This window comes from Suillus plorans (genome assembly GCF_016647745.1).
Source record: "Suillus plorans strain S12 chromosome Unknown HD556scaffold_42, whole genome shotgun sequence".
Lineage (NCBI taxonomy): Eukaryota > Fungi > Basidiomycota > Agaricomycetes > Boletales > Suillaceae > Suillus > Suillus plorans.
In genome coordinates this window covers 1-22,300 of record NW_024537426.1, presented here as the reverse complement: position 1 = coordinate 22,300, position 22,300 = coordinate 1, and the positions used below count along the sequence as shown (strand labels likewise).

Sequence of the window (22,300 nt, the reverse complement as noted above, 5' to 3'; positions counted from 1 at the left end):
TGTTCGTGCCCGATTTACATACGTTGATATAATTTGTGCATCTCTTTTGTGTGCTTCTAACATGGGAATGCTTTGTACATGTGCCCTCCGGATTAGACGGACCAGTCGCGGGCGTTATCACGAGCGATAGCCTTTTGTCCGCAAACACGAGGCTAAAATGTATAACGAATCAGAACAAAGGCTTGATGTGACTTCCTGACAGGTACACGCACTTAATGAATAAAGCAAGGGTGAAATGCTCCACGATGTCAGTCACAACAGGCCCAAAGTTCTTCACCGCTCAAAACTGGGGTGCCGGAATAGGGTAGAATGTGGCGTGGCATTGACGATGACCCTAGGCTAGGGTCCGTGTCGTTGTCCTGGGGTTCGAGAAGCCGTGACAAAGGGGCTGTTACTACATGTGTCGATCTTCACTTCTCAACATGTACAATCTGTGCCGAAAACCTTATAATTAACAGCGTGATCGGGCGATTGTATTGCTTCGTATTCCTCATACCTCATACAACATATGCGTGAATGAACCGTAAGGTTTTTCCATGGCCAAGAGCTTCATATATCTGGAATATGTAAAAATGTGTTAGGATGATCATGACACGGGAAGTTTCAAGAAAACTCGACGTGCCTCTGATACTTGGTACAGGTAGGTAACGGCCTGAGAAACCGAGTCAATGGGGATAGATAGTTCTTTGGCTAGTCGCACTGTAAACGCCGAGGAAACAAAAAAATCCACATGCTAAAATTTGTCCTCAGACATTTAGTCCCACTCCATGATCGCCGCGCCACGCCTCGGGCATCCCTAGAACAAACCATTATATCGCTGCAAGAAACCACAAGTATATTCAGAGAAATTTACGGTACATTTACCTGTCCATAATTATAATAATTACCAGAAGAGCCTGAGTGGGTAGCAGCGTCGTTTAGATGAGCTTGACCGGTCACCGCAAGGGGCCTCGAGGCGATTCGGAAGACGACATATATATACATCTGGCGAAGGGCCTTGCAAAGCTGCCAGACCATCATCAGTACCAGAGTAATAACACCGATCAGTGTGATATGATAGTAGCTTACGGATATGATAATGTCTTGCCAAGGAAGGAAGATTAGAATACGAAACCACTCAGACTGTTTTGCTTATTGCTTTGATGCTTTCAGAAGCGACTATGAAACGAACGGACAAAGACATCGCGGCAGAAAGAATTGTAGCAGTGCCATGAATTAGTCCCCGACTCTCACGTTAGTGAGAGAGGGTTTTGTCGGACGCAAATGGCTAATTCTCTGCAAACGCACCCGTGGGAACAAAAGTGGCTTAGTCAGTGGGAAAATACTTGGGCAATGGCTCAACACTGGCCTTTACATAGTCGTTCTCCCAAACGCTCCATCGTACGACCATTAGCTTTTTCGACTGCTTTCATCGCTGAACACGAACAGGAACGGATCGGACAGCATGTGAGTTCATATTTTCCGTTTTGTTTCGATGCAGTATGGCTCATGCATTTTCAGGGTTTTTCTTACGAAGTCGCCCTGCCGTTTGGCTCGCCTCCTCGAGGAGGGACAGTGTCCTCCCTGTGACGACCCCCGTTATGTGAAGCACTATCCTCATTATTATGATGCCCTCTATTATCCACAATATCATTTTGCCATTTTTGAAATGTCCGATTTCGCGCTTGGTTGAAAACCTGTCTTAAATCTCATCCTTTGTCTTGTTCAGCGTGCAGCTGTTCGGAATTTCACGGTTTTGTTTCGTACGACGGTGTTTGTATATCTATGAGCCAACATCGAGTATCGTTGTTGATGGCACCGAGTGAGTTTGCTGATCCTCCTGTGTGCGCTGTCTGTTCTCAAAGGCAGTCTGGATCCATGGAGGTTGTTATTTCAGCAGACCCTGGAGCACCGTGCCCGCGAATTATTTTGGATGCTCTTCGCATTACAGACGCCTTCATCATCCGAAAATGTATCGTGCAGCGCGTCTCTGCATCTTTCACGTTCAAAATTAAGAATCTCGATGGTGCGATGCTCGATAAGGCAGGGACACGCTTGTTCCAGTCATCGGATCCGTTGCAGCTAAAAGTTTTTCATGGAAACGTTTGCGCTCATGACATGAATGTGGTATCCACCGCGTCTAAGTATAGGCGTTCGATGTCGTCGTACTACAATTATTCGTGAATCATATGTTTTCTTGGTGTCTTCATGTGGAGTCGGGGACTGGCGCGGCCGAGCGCCGTTAGATCAAAGGAAGGACAAGGTAGCTCTATCGATTTGGGGTTGAGACCTGTTGAGACTAGTCAAAATCGTGTCAATTGTTCAACGGTCACGGTCGTGACAGTACGTGACTATTAACCTGAAGTCACCGTGGCGATTGCGCCTTTACACTGAGTGCGCAACAGAATAGTGGACGCCTCTGTTCACAAAGGGAAATATTAGTAGTCCACAAGTCCACATCATCCGGACATATAAATTCAACACCCAACATGCAATCTCTCATAAACTCGTCCCAATCCCAAATTCACAATGACCTTCACTACACCTGTCCCAATGACTCATCCCTGTTCCCACTACCGCCCGTTCCCCTTCCCTCTTAATCCTCATGCTCCCCAGTATGACAGAGAGCAACGTGAGCGCGCACTGGCTCTTCATATACAGCAACAGCTTGTGAATCAGCCTACCTCGAATGCTCTCCATGCACAAGAATACGATGAGTCTCCAGATCAGGACCGCATGATGCGAGACGTTCTGTACCGTATGCCAGACGATCAGGGTTTCGACGTCCAGTTCCCGTTCGACGGTGACAGCGCCCATAAGAAGGCTGAAATCCAACGGGCTGACCGTGCTATCCGCAATCAGGCCGTTTGTGCCGTTTGTGAACACGAGGCCAGTACCCAGGAGTGGAACGATCTGCTGCTTTCCAGGCTCACCTCGAGGAGCAACGACTCCTCGCTCGCCGCCGCCGTTTAGATGCTGAGAACTTCTTCGCAGGGACCATCAATCCTAGATGTTTTCACGGGTTCAATAACTCAGCTTCGTGTGACTTACTACAATCCAAGGTCTCTGGCCCGGACGAGCCCTCGCTCAAGGACATGATTTCTTCTTGAGGAACAGCGCCGTCTTATGGCAGAGCACCGGTCCGAAGTAACCCTCTCCGCCCGTCTCAAGAGCCCCCTCGCTGCCTTCCAGTTCCCTGCTGAGCTCGATTTCTTTCCAGCCCTCGGCACCGCTGATGTATTTGCATTGATTTACACCCCGGCCAATGCGCCTGTCCGCGCTCAGGAGCATGCGCTTTCGTTGCTCTTCGCAGACTTGGACAACATTCCAAGCTTTGGGTCAGACGTAGTGAGGAATGCAAGGCGCGCGGTGGTGACTCGTGTGGATGAAGCACTTAAAGAGCTTGATAAAGGTGTGAAGGAGCGAAAGGGCCATCCTGTTACAATGCCTATTGAGCAGCCTGCGAACGTTACCTCTGCGGATGCTGCGCTCAAGTCCCCGTTGTAGACGAAGTTCCCATTTAGGCCTGCAGTTCCAATTGCCGCCTGATATCATTCTTGTGCCTCGGTATTTTCTTTACATCTTGGCATTCATGTTCTATCCTTTGTACATACTACAAGCGCTCCGGTCGGTTGCGCATGCGAAGCAGGCAGTAGAGAGAGACAAGTCCGTCAATAACCTTTGAGATGCGCTATCATCCGAACTCACCTGCGACGATGGCACTGCTCTAATTCAAGTGTAAGATGGAGGTTGACGTTACAGCCAAAGTCAGAACTCACGTTGATACATCATACAACTCGTACGACGAGTCCTACCCTTGATGCTATTCAGTATGACTCGATTCCTGCTGATTTTGCGCTTTCTCGATGCTAGATTATCGTACGACGTCAGAAAGCGCACACGCACACAGTCCTAGAAGGCAAGAATCGTTACAAGGGTAGGCCAATCCTCATCCTGCGCGGGAATCTGAGAGTCTCTCGAAAGAAAATAACAACGAAAAAAGTAAATGCATACAACACGAGGGTCAATGCCTCATTAATGTAAGGAGTCAAGGACGAAGCTAGATCTGAACTCAATATTGGTTGGAAAGTGACACCACACGGGCTCGCAAGACCAAGAGGCGGGAAGGATACAACCAGGCGCTCGAGGCCGTAGGATGCTGCTTCGAGATGGCAGAGATTGTCAAGATTGAACGGAGGCCAACGGAAGTTGAACGGAAGCGAAAGGTGCAAGGGAAGGTGAAAGTGAATTTTAAGCGAATCACAACTCACGGCTTCGCCATTGCTCTGCCAACCTTCAAGGAAATGCTCGTCTCTTCGCAGAGAACAGGCGAACAAAAGATTTCGGGCGGAAGTTCCAGTTACAAGTCTATATATCGCAAATTGATTAGTACTACAATGCCACAAAGCCCTATGCCAGCCATCTCCGAGTCCTCTCATCTGTATTAATCTTGTCCTCCACACGTTGAATCTGAGCCCTTAGATCCTGCAGCTGAGTCATAGTTGTCTCCGCAACCTCCTTCGCAGCTATCCCAAGTGTGACACCTTGCTCGGCGTATTTTGTGTTCGCAGTGGAAAGTGTAAGCAGCATATTAAAACTATCTGTCATGTTGACACGCATGCATTCAATGGCTTCCATTATATCAGCGACTTTGTATGTAGTCAGTCGGTAGGCTCAAAAATCAAATCAGGACTTACTAGTCATGTTAGGCCTAATGGCCTGCGGTCGGTTATTGATGGGGATGACAGGCTCATCATCGTCCGACATAACAGTGCCGCTCCAGTTAGAAGTGGCGCGTGCCGCGCGTCTGCTCCAGGTGTCGGAATTGCCGGAATTCAAGTTGGATTCAGCAGTAGTGTACATGTTTAAGTTGGTGCCTAAATAGGCGGAGCCGCCCAAAGATGACCGTGGAGTAGCAAAAGCCATGGTTGATAAATCGGAAGATTCTTAGTGTATATACTCAATAATACTGGCAAGTTGGACATCGCAGGACGTACCTGAGGGAGTGGCCATTGTGTTGTATCGATCTGAGCAGATTGTTGGTGGTATGTACTTGCGCAATTATATAGCTATCTTATGTCAATTATCAATCTGTCGAACAAAAGTTACTACTAGTACATGTCTGGACTTGATTGGCTGATGCAGCAGCCTCGTGTATTTGTTGATAAGTTGGTTTGTTATGCTGGCGGCCATCTTCGTCGATTCGAGGAAACACTGATCAGATTCGCGATGCTGCCCTGCTTTGTTATTCCCAACGAGCCCTATCTTCTTTGACGTGCACTTGCTAGACCGTTCTAAGACTACACCATACCTCGGATTTATATTGGATTATAAGCTAGGTCTGCTTTGCCTCGGATCATCCTTGCTTTCTCCCTCGGGTCTGATCAATTCTCATTTCCGTAGTGATTTCAGAATTCCTGCTTTGTATCGGTACTACGTAGGACCCCGGTCGTTCTTTAGTGATGGGCGGCGGCGCCAAATTTGACCGGTCGACCCACGATACCTCCAATCAGAGCCAAATTTTCGCGTATCTTCCCCCACCCTCATCTGAACACCGAGCCATAATGCAGCGCTATAGCAGTCAGAGGACTTACCGAGGCCTTAGACCCGTCCGTTTTTCCTTTTTGTAGAGCGGAACCTAACTGAGGGGGTTCTAGGAACGCATTTTGGACCTGCCTAAAGTCGAAATCACGTTGGGCCGGGATTATCCCCGACCTTCTCCTCCAAATCTGGTATTTTCCCCCTAGATCCCCCGATAAACACAAACCAAACCAACCGACCAAGCTCCATCAGAGGAAACTGGCCCAGAGGCAAGGCTAAGGCGGTGCAAAACGTCAAACAGTGCATGAGGCAAATGTGAGGTATGCAAAACGCCACAAACGCCGCAAACGTTGGACTTTCTATCTGGATGATTGAAGATTGATTATCCTAATCGCACGATGCCTTCTGGGGTTTCAATATAGATAAATTTCATCGTCATACTCGTCTCCTATGTCAGCCACGTCCTTTGTTTCCTGTGTCAGCGATGTCCTTCATTAGTAACTAACCTCATTTCTACTAAGGTAGGCCGTCATTGATTCCCCTCAAATGGTATCCCTTTGTACCAACGGCTAGGACAAGTGAGCCACTCAGGTGAGTTCTTTGTCTTGATCGTCCGCTTTATATTATAACTTGACGTCGTTTACCTAGTATCCATGTCTCTCACCATCATCTTTGTCTGCCATGATCATCCTTACGTCTATGTGGCTCATGATGTGGCTCCTGGTACTAGGTAGTCTGGTTCCCAAATCTCTGATAAGCCCTCTGTTGATGACCTTTTTTAGGGCCAACCATCATTCGAGTTTTTTGCATCGCCTCGCGTACCTCTATGTGCTTCATGATGTGGCTCCTGTTACTAGGTAATCTGGTTCCCAAATCTCTGATAAGCCCTCCGTTGATGACCTTTTTTTAGGGCAAACCATCATTCGAGTTTTTTGCATCGCCTCGCGTACCTCTATGTGCTTCATGATGTGGCTCCTGTTACTAGGTATTCTGGTTCCCAAATCTCTGATAAGCCCTCCGTTGATGACTTTTTTTTTAGGGCAAACCATCATTCGAGTTTTTTGCACCGCCTCGCGTACCTCTATGTGCTTCATGATGGGGATTCTGTTAGGTAGTCTATTTCCAAATTTTCTGACGAGCCCTACACTGACAAGCTTTTTTAGGCTCCACTGTCGTCCAGTTTTTTCATATCGCCTCGCATACCCGCCTTCAGCGGAGACAAACAGACCTGGTCGCATACCAAGATCTTACCGAGGTCGAAGCTCGCATCAATCAACTCACCGGCGCGGTCCAAGAGCTGAAAGAGACGCGGAACAGCCTCACCCCTCTATTCAAGCTGCCAGTGGAGCTCGTCGTTGTTGTTTTGTCCTTGCTTGTTGTAGGGGATGAGCCAGATGCCTACAGTCTTGTATCTTGCAGCCAAGTGTGCCGTCGGATGCGGCAAATATGCCTGGAGTATCCATCCCTCTGGAGGGATGCTATGAACATGTCGGCCTGTCCCAAATTCATGGAAATGATATTGCAACGCTCGGCGCCTCTTCCTTTCAGTATCGCTATTGATTTTGCGCAGTGGAACGCTGAGGATCTGCAAATGCCGAACTGCGCTACCAATCTGAGCCTCGTAGTTTCCGCTCTTCATCGGCTCAATGATTTTCATATTCATGCGTCACCATCGATTGTCTCCGCAGTGTTATCTCGATTTCCTCACCGTGCTCCCGCATTGGAAACTTTGTACTTGGGAGTATCGCGCATGATGGGCGACTCAGATCACGTCCTGCAAGTACCTGACACCCTTATGATGCTAGATGCGCCATTGCTGCGGAAGCTCTGTTTGTATGGATGCATCTTTTCATGGGACAAGTTCGCTTTCACGAACCTGGTCGAATTACGCGTTGTTGGCTTTCCCGACGAAGTCAAACCATCCCTTACGGCCGTCCTGTCGGTCTTATCGAACCTCCCCCTCCTTCAAACGCTAGTTATGCGCGAGGTCTTGTTGAAACTCGACAACATTCCTGAGCAACATGCCGAGCCAGTGCAGTTACCGTGCCTCCAATCCTTGTGCATTCACTGCCCCGCCATGGATTGTGCAATCTTTCTCGATGCTGTTGCAACGAAGGAGCTCAAAGTTTTGGATCTCGTTTGCCAGGATACCACGCAATATCCAACGGCGGCAGAAATGACAAAATTTTATTCGTCCCTTCGGGTGAAGACAAGGGCTATGGACGTGCGCTCCGTGTCCATGCACTGTGACTTTAATAATATCCGTCTGATCGGCTCGACTTTCACGGACGCCAATTGTGAGGACGTGCAAGCCCTCATCATGGTCGAATTCCACTTCACTCGGATTCAATCTACGGACAACGTAGTACGCAGACTCATTGCCTTTACCAAAGGTATCGCTTCGTCTCAAGTACAATGTGTGCGGTTACATATGGATGCGATATATGAGGCCGATACTGATGATGTATCCTGGCACACCGTATTGTCCCCATTTTCCTCGGTTACTCACCTTCACCTTAGCCAGCCGGTGCGGTTCAAGATCCTGTCATGCTTGCTCACCGATGTCCGTCGGGCTGTCAGGCTGGCCGTCATCGACCCAACACAGTCATTCATCCTCTTACCACTTCTCGCCCTACTAGACACTTCGTCTGAACTTGAAGGAGTGGAAACAGAATTGATACAGCAGCTCTTATATGAGATCAGCGTACAGAGGGGCATATACACGATGGTGTCTAGAGAATCACGTGATCTCACTTTCGATTAGCATTTCCGGGGCAGGCCGGGCGAGCAAGGATTTTCATTCTCTGTGCTATATTACACTGTTCCGAAACACAACTATGTTGCGATGACTCTTAAATTGCTGTTATTACTTCTCCTTCGTAACTCGATCCAGCTTACATAAATTCCGACCTTTGCGCATACCCAGTACGAGTTCGTGCACCTAGGCTTGTCTTTTCTCACTACTAGATCTCATGGCATCCTACAATTTTTGTTTTCAATTAAGAGTACAATATTCCGTGGCACTCTGCCCATGTGAGCACATTTATCAGACAAACGCTACCACTATTCACAGGGCGTCTTTGTGCGATGAGTGTTTAGAAGCCTTCAAGAGTGCGTTGACGAGTCAGCTACGACGCGTCGGATTCGGACCATTCTGACTCACGTCCAGTATAGACAAGAGTCCTTGCGATAGAGATAATGAGAGGGTACGTAAGCTTGACGCTCCAAAGTTTGCACTAATGTTTCTTTTCAGGGTATGCAGCATCGCTGGGCTTGTCCGAAACATATGGGATCGCTATGATGTGTAGCAGCCGGGCTCCAAGGTCTTCAGCTCTCTGATAGTTGCACTGATAGTTGCTCTCATTTGCGGTGGGAAGCTGCTTGCAGATGACATTGCTGCTGCTTTTCATCACAGACATCTTCCGCCGTTCACAGAAAGCGGGTACGCTAATTCTCCTTCGAACTCGTACTATGCTAATCAAAGCCATCGCCTACTGTTCACAGAGCGTAAGCACGCTGGTCCTCCTTCGAGCTCGAGCCATGCCGATTGAAATAATTTCCTACTACTCATAGTGGCGATCCTCCTTCGAGCTCGACCCATGATCGAAGTCGTGGCCCAGGATGCTGCAGCCGGAAATGTTGCTAAGCGTTTCGCCTTTGTTTCGCCCGACCAGTTGCTACTCAGGCGCCTCGTTGCCCTATACGCGTTATGACGTCAGTCCCTAATATTCCTAACCCAAGTTCCGCAAGGGCAAACTGACGCGGTGAAAACGCCAAACGTGCTGCATGAGGCAAACGCAAGGCACGTAAAACGCCACGCGGGAAGAACAGGTTCGGATCAAAATGTGGCGTTGTAGCGGTGTTGACCACGCTCTGGTTCACGAATCCAAGAAAATCGCTAGCTCATTCACTCCGCTACTATCGAATGGAATAGTTCGCTAATATTTCGTCAGGTGTGTTGATATTTTGATCAAATATATATATATGCTAATGTAATTTGTATGCAAGACGATGGCAGGTGAAACCAGTGTAGTCACTCAGAGACTCCGGAATCCGGAATCATGCATGGGAAGTTTTGTTTGACCGTTTAACTCGGTATGGTGTGGCGCTCCACCTTTTCTTTCCATCACTAATCGCTTATCTTTAATCCCTTTCAAGCTTGAACTGCCCTTGCGCCCCGCATAACGCAACCCTTTGTGTAAACGGCAAACGCCTTACATGAAGCGCAAGGCTCCCTTCAAGCGCACACCTTTGTGCTAATGCTATGCCAGCTAAGCCACTCGGAAGCAAAAATCTGTGAGTCTTCAAACGCCGCCGCTCCACCGTCACTGATCACTAATGTTTAATCCCTTTCAAGCTTGACCCGCCCTCGCACCCCGCACAACGTAATCCTTTGTGTAAACGCCGAACGCCGAACACCTTACATGAAGCGCAAGGCTCTCTTCAAATGCACACCTTTGTGCTGATGCCTATGGTGTGTGTCTCTTTCTTTACCATTGTACATGTAATCACGTGCATAATGCCGACAAAGCAACATGCACATATATGCCACTCCATAGCATTGCTAGTGCTCCTTGCTTTCCTCCCCACCATTTGGATACTCCTCCATCCATCTTGGAATACGCAATGGGAAAGAATACCTTTGCAAAGACACAATGGTTCCCCTCCATGTTCTCGTTCAACCGCCCAGGTAAGCATCCAGTAGAACCGGAGAGATGTTTTTAATTGTTTCATAGCGAACCGCATGGCTCGAATCCAAGAGGCTCGTACGTCACGGCTCCCGAACCACCCTGCTGAGGGAACTGCGGATGAAATATTCCCTGATGCAGGTGGCTCTGCTGCTGACCGACAGATCCCAGAGGATGGAGACAACATTTACAACATGGGCCCCGACACGTACATAGCGTCCCACCAGACGCTAAATGATGAAGACCGTGGCGGGTGCATGGATGAGGGCGGTGGGCCCGAAGATGGAGGCAACGTCAGTGATACTGACGCACTGGAGATGGGTCAGGATGATTGCGTTGGCCTGACTGACACACATCAACAGAAACAAATCAATGAATCTGGAGGACTAGTTCTGGTGTCCCGTCAGACCCCCGATGGTCAAGATTGCGCCGGGCACAAGGATGAGAGTAGCGACCCAGACGATGGGGAGGAATGGAATGGATTCGCTGGTGATGAAAAGCACACTGAGATGGATGAGGGCAGTGAAGATGTGGAGATGGACGTTGCGGGTAGCGAGTGTGGCAAAGGCCTTGAAAAGTCGGTAGAGGAAGGGGGCATGGAAGACCTGGTATGTTGCGCTTTGTTTCTTTACAGCTACTGACTATACTCGATGTAGGGGATGGCAGGAATGGAGGAGTTGGCTGAGAGAGGATTTTTGAATAACATGGTTAATTCCACGGTCGTTTCGTTTTACAGCTACTGATGGTTTCCATTATAGGAAGCGGGAGGTTCTACTAAACAAAAGCACTCCAAGCCAACCAAACGCTTTCTACGGCCGTTGAGAGAAAACATTGCAAAGGCAGCCGCAGCAGCTCGGCAGGTGAAGTCATTTCATGTGCACTCGACAGCCTATCATCTGACATATTTTACGTTGATCAAGATGAGGGCGCCTTCCACGGGTACTCCGTCGGCGCCTTCCACGGATACTCCGTCGGCGCCTTCTTCAACCGTGCAACATACGGACCGTCCCAATGGTGATCTTGCCAAGCTTATCTCGGATGCAGTTGGAGAAGCCATGAGAGAAGTATTAGCACGTCTACCTAGAGCGCACACTGCACACAAACCTCGGGCTCGAGACCATGCCCATGATGATGGAATGGAGGCTGACATAGAGGACGATGATGATGATTATCAACCCAAACCGAAGAAGATTAAGGGAAGGCCGAAACGTCGCCCAGGAGCCAAAAATGAATTTCTTGTATGTAGTCTCATCCTCGAAGTTACCTCTCCGAATTGACCTCACTCAAGCGGATGATTCGAGAGCACGGTCTCTTGCTCACGCGCCGCGACACGCCGGACTCTGACTTTTACGATGTGCCGACGCCTGAAGAAGTAGCTGCATATGACCCTACCCAAGGCCCTTGTTGCACAGCGGAACGCTTCCGTATGGACATTCGAGGCTTTCCCAAGAGTGCTTGGAATATCTCTGCAGCTAAAATTTTCGCCTGCAGCTTCCAAGAGGCTCATGCGCAATTCAGAGATAAGGCACAGCGTGAAGTGGAAAGAGCATGGACGACGCACTTGGCCTACCTCAAAAATGTGTACCAGAAGCAGACTTCGAGGGCTCGAGATATCGAAGCTGGCAAACAACGTCGTCGTCGCAAAGAACGTCGAACGCAGGTATATTAATCATTTCATCTCACGTCCCTTGTACTGATCGGACAATGTAAGATGTATTATCGTCGCATGGGTGTTGCTGAAGGCTCCCGTCACCTGCGTAATGATGGACTTGCCATCATCAAAGAGTTGGGGATCGACGGCATGAGCTCGGACGAGTCCGATCATCCACCAGGGAATGGCATTCCTGTCTACCAGGTCCGAATCAAGAAATGGCGTTCGTGCAAGGTAACAGAGATACTGCGAGCGTGCGACGCCCTGCATCTGAGGATGAGATATGGTGGAGACTGGGATGCATCGCCTGGAGCTTGGCCTCACCTTCGCATTCCGTCACTGAAGTACAGCACCAGGGCTGCAGCGTCACAACTTCCTTCCAATTTTTACAGCCTGAATTGGTTCAAATCACTCAATGAGTTTCAGAGAGATGCGCTGCAACCTCGGATCGAGGAATACAGCCTCGAAGTTCCTGAACAGATTGTCAGGTAAGTCTTACTGTGATTCTTGGTGAAGTTCTCCTATTAATAGTTTGATCAGAGAGGTAAAGAAATACGACCTCTCTCTATATGCCATCGTCAGCGGGAAGGCGCGAGCTACCTCAGCTGACGATGAGTGTGACACATTTGGCGTGTAGTTAGAGGGAGACATACGCTGGTCAGTCAAGTAGTTATACTATTTGTGAAGCTCGATAGTGGGAACCATTTTGATATTTTTTCTCTGTCCGAAATACTCAGTCCTCGAAGATATCAATCATGTTTATTTTTGGGGGGCTGAACAGCAATTAAGCATTCACGCGTCAGTTGAACATTGATGCGGCAAGTCTATGAGCGCAAAAGAATGCTACATTTGGATTTGGTACTGGTAAGATTCACGCTTCGATGCAGTTGGATTGTATTCGTACAACTTTGATAGCGCTCGATGCAGTCCTGGTTATCTTGAACCCTCGTGTCGTGACATCCATCTTCACCTTCTCGTACATCCAACGCACCCTCTCATACCTTCAATTCACCCTCTTGTATTGTACTATTATTAGATGGTGGGAGCCTCCGAGCCTCGGTGGGTCTCAGAGCCTGTGGGTTTGTCAGACCCGTGGGAACGCAGGAAAGTGCTGCCAAGGGTGTTGGATCAACGTTTGGCGGCAAGAGCGATCAATTCATATAGTCTGCGCCGGAAAATGTATGATTTTGTGCTGGTTTTTCCCAATCTCTGCTGACGATGCTGTGTAGCTGGAGATATCCTCATTTGGGATCGAGAATCTGGATTATCTTCATCACATCCAGCCTAAGGACCCTGACCAGGATTTGACTTGCATGTCATGCAATAGCCTCGCAGGTGACCCTTTTCCATTTGCCGTAGGCGCGCACGATGACAGTATTCGTATATGGTCAACATTCTTATGTCTCACTCCTCTGACTCCACCCATGATCCACAAGATATAATACCCCGCGAATCGCAATACAGCTACTCTCCTAGAGCCTATTTGTCAGAGACACCTTCGCGGAAGATACGCCACGAAGTCTTGGAGCTGATGGTGCTTCACCACTGTTTGGCCCAATTCCCAAATCATTTCTGGGTAGCACTGGCAAGACGCCGCAATTTTCCTCTCATCCCCGCACACCTTTACATACGGGCCAGATACCTGTCCTTTCTCCTGTCCACCTCCGCCCATCATGACATGGGTCTCGCCACATCAGGCTCGTCTAATGTTAACACGAAGGCTGAATTATGAACCGCTATCTGCTTGCGGTGCCGTGCGTTCATTCTTTTCATGTCGATCTTCTTTAATAATGGAACAATGCACTTTTAACATTCGCGATTTGAATAAATATCACATAGCGGCACAAATATATAGAGAAGTGGCTACCCTGCACATTGAGTTTTAAGCAGTTGTACAAGTTGTGCAAATGGATCTGTATCATGATATTATCGATATCAGACAGCCTGCCAGATGTGCGACACACGCTGCCCAGCAAGGTTTTGAATCCCGCTGTGTACCGCTTTTCTCTTGTCATTCGTTCAATTATGTAACTAGCACTCATCTAGTCACAAAGGGAACTCTATGGGCTGTAGACGACAACAATATAAACGACAAACGATCCTTAATAAACGCCATCATATTTACAACTCTTTGTATGTCCTCCATATATAAGTTGCCAGGCTCACTGTCACTCTTGTCACTCGCTAACCCTGAACTCCTTAATAGACCTCCTCTGATGAAGGAACCTCGCACACCTGCTACTCTTCGAGTGCCTTCTCGAAGACAACATCCTCGTCTACTCCTTGAGCGCGATGTGAGTATGATTGATGTCAGTGCGTTACATTTGATTGAACATTACCTGCATCAGGATATACACATCATGCGGCAGACTTTCTCAGCAGAACACCAGCTCTTCAAGGCACGACGACAAGCGCCGGCAGTGGCCAGGTCAGGCGCGCAGAGTCTTACATGCCGCAGTAAGCTTGTTTTAATTGTTTCAAAATTTAGGTACTCCAGTTATGCAAGTTTGAATCTATTGGATTTTGTCAGCAAGAAAATACAGAGAGCGCCTACTATGTACGGATGCCGCCATAATCTGTCTTGAAGTCTCTGACCCGCATGATTATCAGAGGACCCAAACGGCGTCCTGTACCAGCAACACTCGATGTAACACCAACCCTGGACATAACACCAATCCTGGACATTTCAGGACCGGTATCACAGTCTGAGAGCCTGCCGTCGGTTGACACGATGCATCCGATTGATAAGGTTCCCCCACAAACCCCCCCCGACTCGGACGCTCCGGCACTTGATTCTCTATCAGTCAGTCGTCCGCAAGTCAATTCTCAACAAGTTAAGTCGCCATCTCCTGCGCCATCTCCCTCAGACGAACGCGGCGTGTTGGCAGAGAACGAACCCATCATCCAACGCAAGACGAAGAGCATCAGGTCTCGCTCGGACCGCGTCACCTGGTACCATACATGCTCTCGCAGCACGATGTCAGCACCCTCCACCTCGCCCCTTTTGTATAGTCATGAACTGTGCCGTGGCGACTTGCGCCTCCACAAGTCGCAAAAAGATGGACAGATTCAAACTTGGGTATGGGACGGGATGCAGTGGATAGGGATCGAACATGGGGATCCACATCTTAATTTACCTGGATACCGACTGAAATTGGTAGGCGAAGAACCGAGCTGGGTAACCAGAAAAACTGCGGTCGATGACATGGGTAGAGCAAAACGGGCGGCCAGTACAGCTCAGTCATAAATTTCGTAATTCAGTAGCTGCAAAACCCACCTCCACAAGGGAGCACATTCTTTACTATTTTCATTCTTGAAGTGATATACTATACTATGTTTTATCCAATGTATCTAACATATATAAGCACGAATAGCGGCCGGCTCGGTGTCAATTGCACCCTGTCATGCTGTGCTGCTCATGATCATTTTGCGTGCCCTCCCTCCTTTTGACCTCCAAGTTGCTCTTCCATTTTGTTTCACGACATTATCAGCCATACATCGATACCATCTACACCTTCCAGCATGCCATACAACACTGACTTGCTCCTTTTTGTTCTTTCGTTCCAGTGCTAAATGGCGACCACCTGTACTTTTTATGAATTGGTCGCTATCCAAAATGGATCTAGGTATCATGACAATACGATAATAAAAACTACAGCTATATCGTTCTAACGACCACGAATCTCATGATTGGCTCCGCAGTGACCGATGATGGCACTCCTACTCACACTTCACCTCTATATGCAAACGATATTCACTGTCCTCCTGTTGCCCGCCGTTGTCTCACCTTCCCCATGCTATTTTCACAGGAACCAATAAAACCTCTCAGTGACAGCAATCGTGTGTTGCCTATTCTCATCGTGGCTGTGAAACTGACATTAACGAAGCTCTCCGCACATGCTGCCTAATGGGCTCGCGCTTGCCTCGAACGTGCTTTCTTCTTTCCACAAAACCTATTTTGCGACGAATTCAACGATAAAATTATAAACACTAGCTGGCGACTCGGACTACCGCGAGTACGCTCTACGTGGTCGATTTGTCAAAATCCAACTGCTCAAGAACCACTGTATTCCACGAATCATGTTTTATTCTCATCCTTACTGCTCCTGTTGGACAGTGAAACGCAAACAGAGGTCACCGCTTGTATAAGTATGTGTTGGATGCTCATGTTTATTGCTACGTCATTCGGTCACTGACTTTCGGTAAGCTGATATTTGGCATTTTTCTAAGCCACGTTACCACGTGCCTTCATCCTATTGGGGCATAATCCTCACCTATGTTAACCCAGAGACTCCGGAATCCGGAATCATGCATGGGAAGTTTTGTTTGACCGTTTAACTCGGTATGGTGTGGCGCTCCACCTTTTCTTTCCATCACTAATCGCTTATCTTTAATCCCTTTCAAGCTTGAACTGCCCTTGCGCCCCGCATAACGCAACCCTTTGTGTAAACGGCAAACGCCTTACATGAAGCGCAAGGCTCCCTTCAAGCGCACACCTTTGTGCTGAATGCTATGCCAGCTAAGCCACTCGGAAGCAAAAATCTGTGAGTCTTCAAGCTTCAAACGCCACCGCTCCACCTTTTCTTTCCATCACTAATGTTTAATCCCTTTCAAGCTTGACCCGCCCTCGCACTCCGCACAACGTAACCCTTTGTGTAAACGCCAAACGCCGAACGCCTTACATGAAGCGCAAGGCTTCCTTCACATGCACCCGGTTGTAGACTTCAAGAATCACTCGCCTTACATCATTAAATTCTTTCAGTCCATTCTTGCTCTTTCTTGTATTGTTCCGAAAATGTATTTTGTTTGCGTCAAATGAACAACAAATGGTAGGAGTCGTATGCCAGTTGGGTCGACATCTCCCAAGATGATATTAAAGACTCGAGGAAGATCGCGCTACACAACAGCAAAGGGCAGATTAACCGAAAGACGACCCCGCTTTTGGAGGTGAAACGACATAGGAATGGCGCATGCAGCTTTACGTGAACACAATGAGAAATCCACTATCGTCGATTCGTTCGAGGTGCCCCCAGGTGCTCTCCAGGTGTGCATGGTTGCGGAATTCAGACAGGGCTCATTTGTTCCGAGTTGTCCGAGGGACAAAGAAGTTGCACATTGTAAGGCGAAGACCAAAGGTAAGGTTGTGAATTGTTTTCATTGGCTGATCGGAAAATCATTTATCGCACGAGTACCGCTGTTCCTGGATCATCGGATGGAGTCTCATCGGACCACACTAACGCTGGACAAACGACAGCCCTTTTAAATCTGGAGTCTTTCACTAGAATTTCCCGGTTACCGTTATCATGGCAGGCAGCAGTGTCGCTTTTAGCTGTGCACATGTGTACCAAGCAACGACCGCTTTATGGCTCTACAGTACAAAGACGTTACCCCTCTCAGAAGGTCACAAAGAAACCGCCACCGTGACTATATATAGTTATGTTGTGATTCCTCAAGCTTCAAGCTTCAAGCCCGTCAATGACTGCATACATCCATACTCGCACCCTCAGTGAGGGGCACAGTGACAGCATTAACTCCCTTGCTTTTTCTCGTTGCGGAAAGTATCTCGCCAGTGGCAGTGACGATAAATGTGTCATCATATGGAGGCTGGATGATGGCTCCATCTTGTACCGCCTTCTTCTCGATTCCTCAGTGACTGTCGTATTCTGGCATCCAGCACTGAGAGATACTGTTATAATTGGGTGTGAGGACGGTAATCTGTGTCAACTGAGACATTTGCAGATCGTAAGTCTTCTATAGCGTCGCCGAGGAGTGCTAATCTCATATCATTGCAATCCAAGGACGATTTCTCCCGCAAAGATTTTGACCTAGGAGTCGACGGGCCTGTACACTGCTTGGAGTATGATACGGATACCAGATGTTTTGCACTTAGCATTGGCCATCACGTCTACATCGCGCATGAGTCTCGCGAGTGCCAGTTCCTTGCTTCACGTTCTACCTGATTCTTATGTTTGGCAGCCAGCGGGTTAGGAGTCTCATTCAAGGTCCCTCAACCGTCGGAGGAATCAACTGGTGACAACGCCCAACCCGTTCGAGCAAGAGGGCTTCATTTTCACAAGAACGGAACAACATCAATGCTAATTGTATCATACCTCCATCACGGAGTCATGTGGGTGCTCTGTCATCACGCTCTTCTTCGCTTGGAGTTGAATGACTTTCAGCGCATGGGATGTTAAGCGCATGACTTGTTTGTGGAGGATTTGGTCCCGGGATGCACCGTTAATGTAGGCGGTGTTGCACAATTTCCATAGTGGGATGCTCATGCTAATCTATAACTTTCCAGTGGGAGCTCTGCTGCCTCTCCGGAGATCAAGGCTCTCATCGTCCAGACCATGCATAAAGGTCTTTTCATGTATCTGATTGGCGGCAGTAGGCCATCACGGGGTTTTGTTGTACCTGGGAGGCCTAATGAAAAGGGTCGCCCACTTCAGGTACGGTTCCTTGAAGGAGGTTCAAAGGTAATCTGCGGCAGCAACACTGGGGAGGTTCGAATGTGGGAGACCTCATCCGGAGAAGTTTTTCAGAACCTTCCTCATGGCGGTATGTTCCATATGAAATTTTCGTTGGTTCATGGCTTAACGTGGCTTAACAAGATGTCATCATTCAAAGCCTGGCAGTACGTTCCTCAGCAAAACTGGCTTAGCAATCCCTGAACCATGTGTTGTCCCTGAAGTGCTTTCAAGGCCATTACAGTTACATTGCTGCAGCTTCTTCTCAGAAAGGTCAGAAGTCGTATATACAGATCTGGCGTGCCAAAACGGGTGGGAGGTTTTTGTTTTTGTGTTTTTTTACAACTCATATCGGAAATGACTCATCAGGTACTAGTTCATCAGCAAACGCGAGCTCGATGATTCGCATGTGGCGCATATTCAGGGTTTGCAATCTCTCGTTCACAAGGGCCTGCATTCTGAAGCATTTAAATTAGTCTCATCGATTTGAGCTTGATACACAAGATTATTGGAGAGTGCTGTTCGTGCTCGCAACTGTATTCACTGCTGCAGTGATTTCTGTATGGACTGCATGGGTTGCCGTAGTGGCTTTTCCCTGGGATCTGGTTCTCGATTACTTCCTTTTGGCGGTTAGTCTTACTGTATCTGAAATTCAAGTCAAGAACTGAATGATTGCAGGCCAGCCACGTTGCGCGGGGCCTTCAATGCAGCATGCGAGAGTCCTTTCTTGTCTTACAAGACTGCTTGTTCTTGGCGCTAGCAATGTTTCGGCAGAGCATGTTAAAATTACTTTTTGGAGATGGTCTTCCTAACTACCGTTATTACTAGGGGAATATATACTTGATTTCGTTGATGAGCCTCCGCGAGCCCCCAATAACCCTGCTCAATCACAGTTTATTTTGCCAGTGTATTTATTTGAGCGTGCATGTTCCTGTCGCGAAGAGTGAAACACGAGCACGACTTGCCGACACCGTGGGTGTTACCTCGCAACTTGGCGAGTTAACACCGCAACGTGGAAGCCTTGAAAGTTGAAGCTCCTCGAAGGTACAAAATATCAGTATTGGTAACAACTTTATGCCCAGACTCCACTATTGCACTTCGACATACTTAGAGTCAGATATGCATAACTCGACCCAACTTACATAAATTCCGACCTTTGCGCACACCCAGTACGAGTTCGTGCACCTAGGTAATGTGCGTATGGGATGCAAAGAAGTTCTCTCGCGTTCGTTCATTTGGCTGGTCTTTCCTCGAATCTTGAAATGCGTTCGGTGGTTGACAAGAGGGTGGCCTTTTTCGACTCACCTTTGTTGTGTCAGCTGGGTTTAAATTTAATACGGCAGGTCCACCATGCTTAGTGCTCACTGCTAACGACGACGACTTTGATATCGCTCAATGCAGTCCTGGTTATCTTCATCCTCGTGTCGCAACATCCCTCTTCAAAGGCCTACCTCCGCGAACGAAAGTGTGACAAAAAAGCAGGATATGGCGCAGGTGAGGCTACTGAGAAAGGTGCGAGCTTGTCCTTCTGGGAAGTTAAAAACATGTGACATGGTGACTTTACAGGATCAAAGGTGTGCCAGACAAGTGAGGTTTCGTGGCCCAGTCTCTCGGATGAGAATGGCAGGATTCATCCTGTCCAGCAAGGACAAGAGCGATGGTGCAATACACGGCGATGCGCTCGTAAATACCTATAAACCATATCGTCAGGAAGCCGAAACTTATTTTTACTCATTTGCCCTTCGTTTGCCCTTGCGTTGACTCGTTTGTCCCCGCGTTCGCTCGTTTGCCCGTGCGTTCGCTCGTTTATCCTTGCGTTCACTCGTTTGTCCTCGCGTTCGTTCGTTTGTCCTTGCGTTCACTTGTTTTAAAACCAGGTACTCTAGCTACCTCCCACCTCAAGAGGGTGTCTGGTCCTACCACCCCAACTATTACAATAACGTGGATCGTGATCAGCAGCCCGTTCGTTCGTTTGCCCTCGTGTTCGTTCGTTTGTGCTTGCGTACCCAAATACTGGGACTGCGTTGCGCATAGCATGCTCATCCTCGCGCACGTCAAGTGCTTCCATGTACCTTCCTTGGCCGTGGCCGTGGCCGTGGTTTGGGCTTTTTGGTATGTTTCTCTTTCTTAACGACTTCGGGCTCACTTCCTTCACTAAAGTTCGGCCCACACTGTTGGTCGGCACTGTTTTAATGCAACCTGCCACTGTGAATATGAAAACGACGTACATCCAGTTCTCCCTCAAATTCTGGTGCATACGGATCTCGGTCACCATGATTCCAGTGCTCGGGGAGACCCTCATATGGGTTCCATCGGTCTTGGTGCGTGCCAGCGTCTTTTCCCCATTGTTCATTCCCTGCAGCACCTGCGGCCAACGAGAGTTCGAACATTCGTTGTTCGAGTATACCAAGGCACTCTAGATCAACGTCGACGTCCATCGCAGACAGATCATAGCTGAGTTGGAGGTCAAGCCAGGCTGCCTGGAGTATCGCATTTGCTTCTTCTTCGGGAGTAGGAACTGACTTGGAGTCTATGTCAAGTGCTGCTGAGCGACGTTCAGTCAAAATATCTTCGGCCATCTCCTGGAGTTGATTCTTCTTCCGTTTTGCAACTACAATAGTGCACGCATGCGCATAGGTAGCACAGTTTAGCCAATTGACAATTTGTTTTGATGCACCAGGGATGTGATGGTAGACCCAGTTTGCAATCTGAGCACAGTCTGTGAGAGACAGATCACCACAATATGGCACAGTAGTATGCTTGCGACCTGTCTTCTCCGATAGGTCGGCAAGGTACCCAATTACTGGGACTGCGTTGCGCATCTTCGCAGGATCAGGTTGCTCAAAAATATTTGTGAGGAGTTCACTGTGAGGAGCCAATGCTTCGCCGATATAAACGCTGTAGGGAATGTGTCTAAAGTTTGCGATGACGTCTTCGTGCTGGGGAACCTCGTGCGCGTGTGTCCATCTGCCAAGCTATGATTTGGATGTTAAAGTCTGCTATTGAATCTCAAGAGTTGTACACACCCGAATCATGCGACGACGTTTATGGTCTCCATAGAGTGCATCAACTAAGTCTGCCTCGCCAACCTCAAGTGGAGGTTGAGTGTCGGGTTTGAAAGAACAATGCCTCCACCATTTGACTGTATACATCGTGTTTCCCCTAACCTGTCGACACGACTTGATCCTGACAGGGTACCAATATTTGTCATGGCGTGCTAATGCTCCCTTTCCTGGTCTGTACATAGTAAATGTTAATGAGTTGCTATCACTTGCATATCCAGGAAAACCCACAACAAACGTTTCGTCATAGGAACAGTTATGTGGCGGGAAACACTGTAAAGGGTATATCATTGACTTATAGTAACAATTAGGGACCCTTACCGCTCAGGACGTCTAATTTGCGCAAGCAAGACACGATCACCATGCGGTGCACAGTCCGGAGTATCACAATAAAATGTCTCCTTTTTTGCCAAATTACTTGCCCGGCCATCCCTCTGGCAAGCAACATGAGACCAGCGCTCGCACTTATGGCACTGAATGGCCACTTCACTCTCTTCCTGGAGATCTCCATGTTCCCGACTTCCACACCTGCAGTAGAAATCATATTCCCCCACCAAAGATCCTCGAGTTCGGAATGTGCGTATGGAATGCAAAGGAATTCTCTCGCGTTCGTTCATTTGGCCGGCGGTCTTTCCTCGAATCTTGAAATACCTTCGGTGGCTGATCTGATTTCTCTCGAGACAACGCACTCAGTATCATCTTTTCGGATAAATTCTTTTAAATTGCCCGCAGGACGCTAAAATATGTTGCACAAACACTAACAAGAGGGTGGCCGAAGTTCTTCAACGCACCTTTGTTGTGTCAGCTGGGTTTAAATTTGATACGGCAGGTCCACCATGCTCGATGATTGATGATCCCTCTTCAAAGGCCTACCTCCGCGAACGAAAGTGGTCGATCAAATCGTGCATGTCG

The 22,300-nt window shown here is 48.3% G+C and overlaps 5 protein-coding genes across 5 annotated transcripts; 4 read left to right on the top strand and 1 right to left on the bottom strand.

The window, feature by feature from the left end:
• The first annotated feature begins 1,219 nt into the window (after positions 1-1,219).
• On the top strand, positions 1,220-2,227 carry HD556DRAFT_640041 (uncharacterized protein). The gene is made up of 2 exons (XM_041311164.1): positions 1,220-1,650; positions 1,709-2,227. Exons 1-2 carry the CDS (start codon positions 1,605-1,607, stop codon positions 2,161-2,163), a joined length of 501 nt encoding a protein of 166 aa, XP_041158320.1. The 5' UTR covers positions 1,220-1,604; the 3' UTR covers positions 2,164-2,227.
• Positions 2,228-2,508: 281 nt separating this feature from the next.
• Positions 2,509-3,522, top strand: HD556DRAFT_1485632 (uncharacterized protein; the record flags this gene model as incomplete). The annotated part of the gene is made up of 3 exons (XM_041308712.1): positions 2,509-2,853; positions 2,907-3,041; positions 3,097-3,522. 3 exons carry the CDS (start codon positions 2,509-2,511, stop codon positions 3,484-3,486), a joined length of 870 nt encoding a protein of 289 aa, XP_041158319.1. The 3' UTR covers positions 3,487-3,522.
• Positions 3,523-5,412: 1,890 nt separating this feature from the next.
• HD556DRAFT_1309821 (uncharacterized protein) lies at positions 5,413-5,826 on the bottom strand (the record flags this gene model as incomplete). The annotated part of the gene is made up of 3 exons (XM_041300330.1): positions 5,413-5,526; positions 5,574-5,651; positions 5,695-5,826. The coding sequence occupies 3 exons, from the start codon at positions 5,824-5,826 to the stop codon at positions 5,413-5,415; spliced, it is 324 nt and encodes a 107-aa protein (XP_041158318.1).
• Positions 5,827-6,346: 520 nt separating this feature from the next.
• HD556DRAFT_1309820 (uncharacterized protein) lies at positions 6,347-8,284 on the top strand (the record flags this gene model as incomplete). Its single annotated transcript, XM_041300329.1, has 4 exons — positions 6,347-6,377; positions 6,431-6,505; positions 6,560-6,631; positions 6,684-8,284. The coding sequence occupies 4 exons, from the start codon at positions 6,347-6,349 to the stop codon at positions 8,282-8,284; spliced, it is 1,779 nt and encodes a 592-aa protein (XP_041158317.1).
• A 3,215-nt stretch (positions 8,285-11,499) lies between these two features.
• HD556DRAFT_1240528 (uncharacterized protein) lies at positions 11,500-12,351 on the top strand (the record flags this gene model as incomplete). Its single annotated transcript, XM_041298122.1, has 2 exons — positions 11,500-11,868; positions 11,920-12,351. 2 exons carry the CDS (start codon positions 11,500-11,502, stop codon positions 12,349-12,351), a joined length of 801 nt encoding a protein of 266 aa, XP_041158316.1.
• Positions 12,352-22,300: the final 9,949 nt, after the last annotated feature.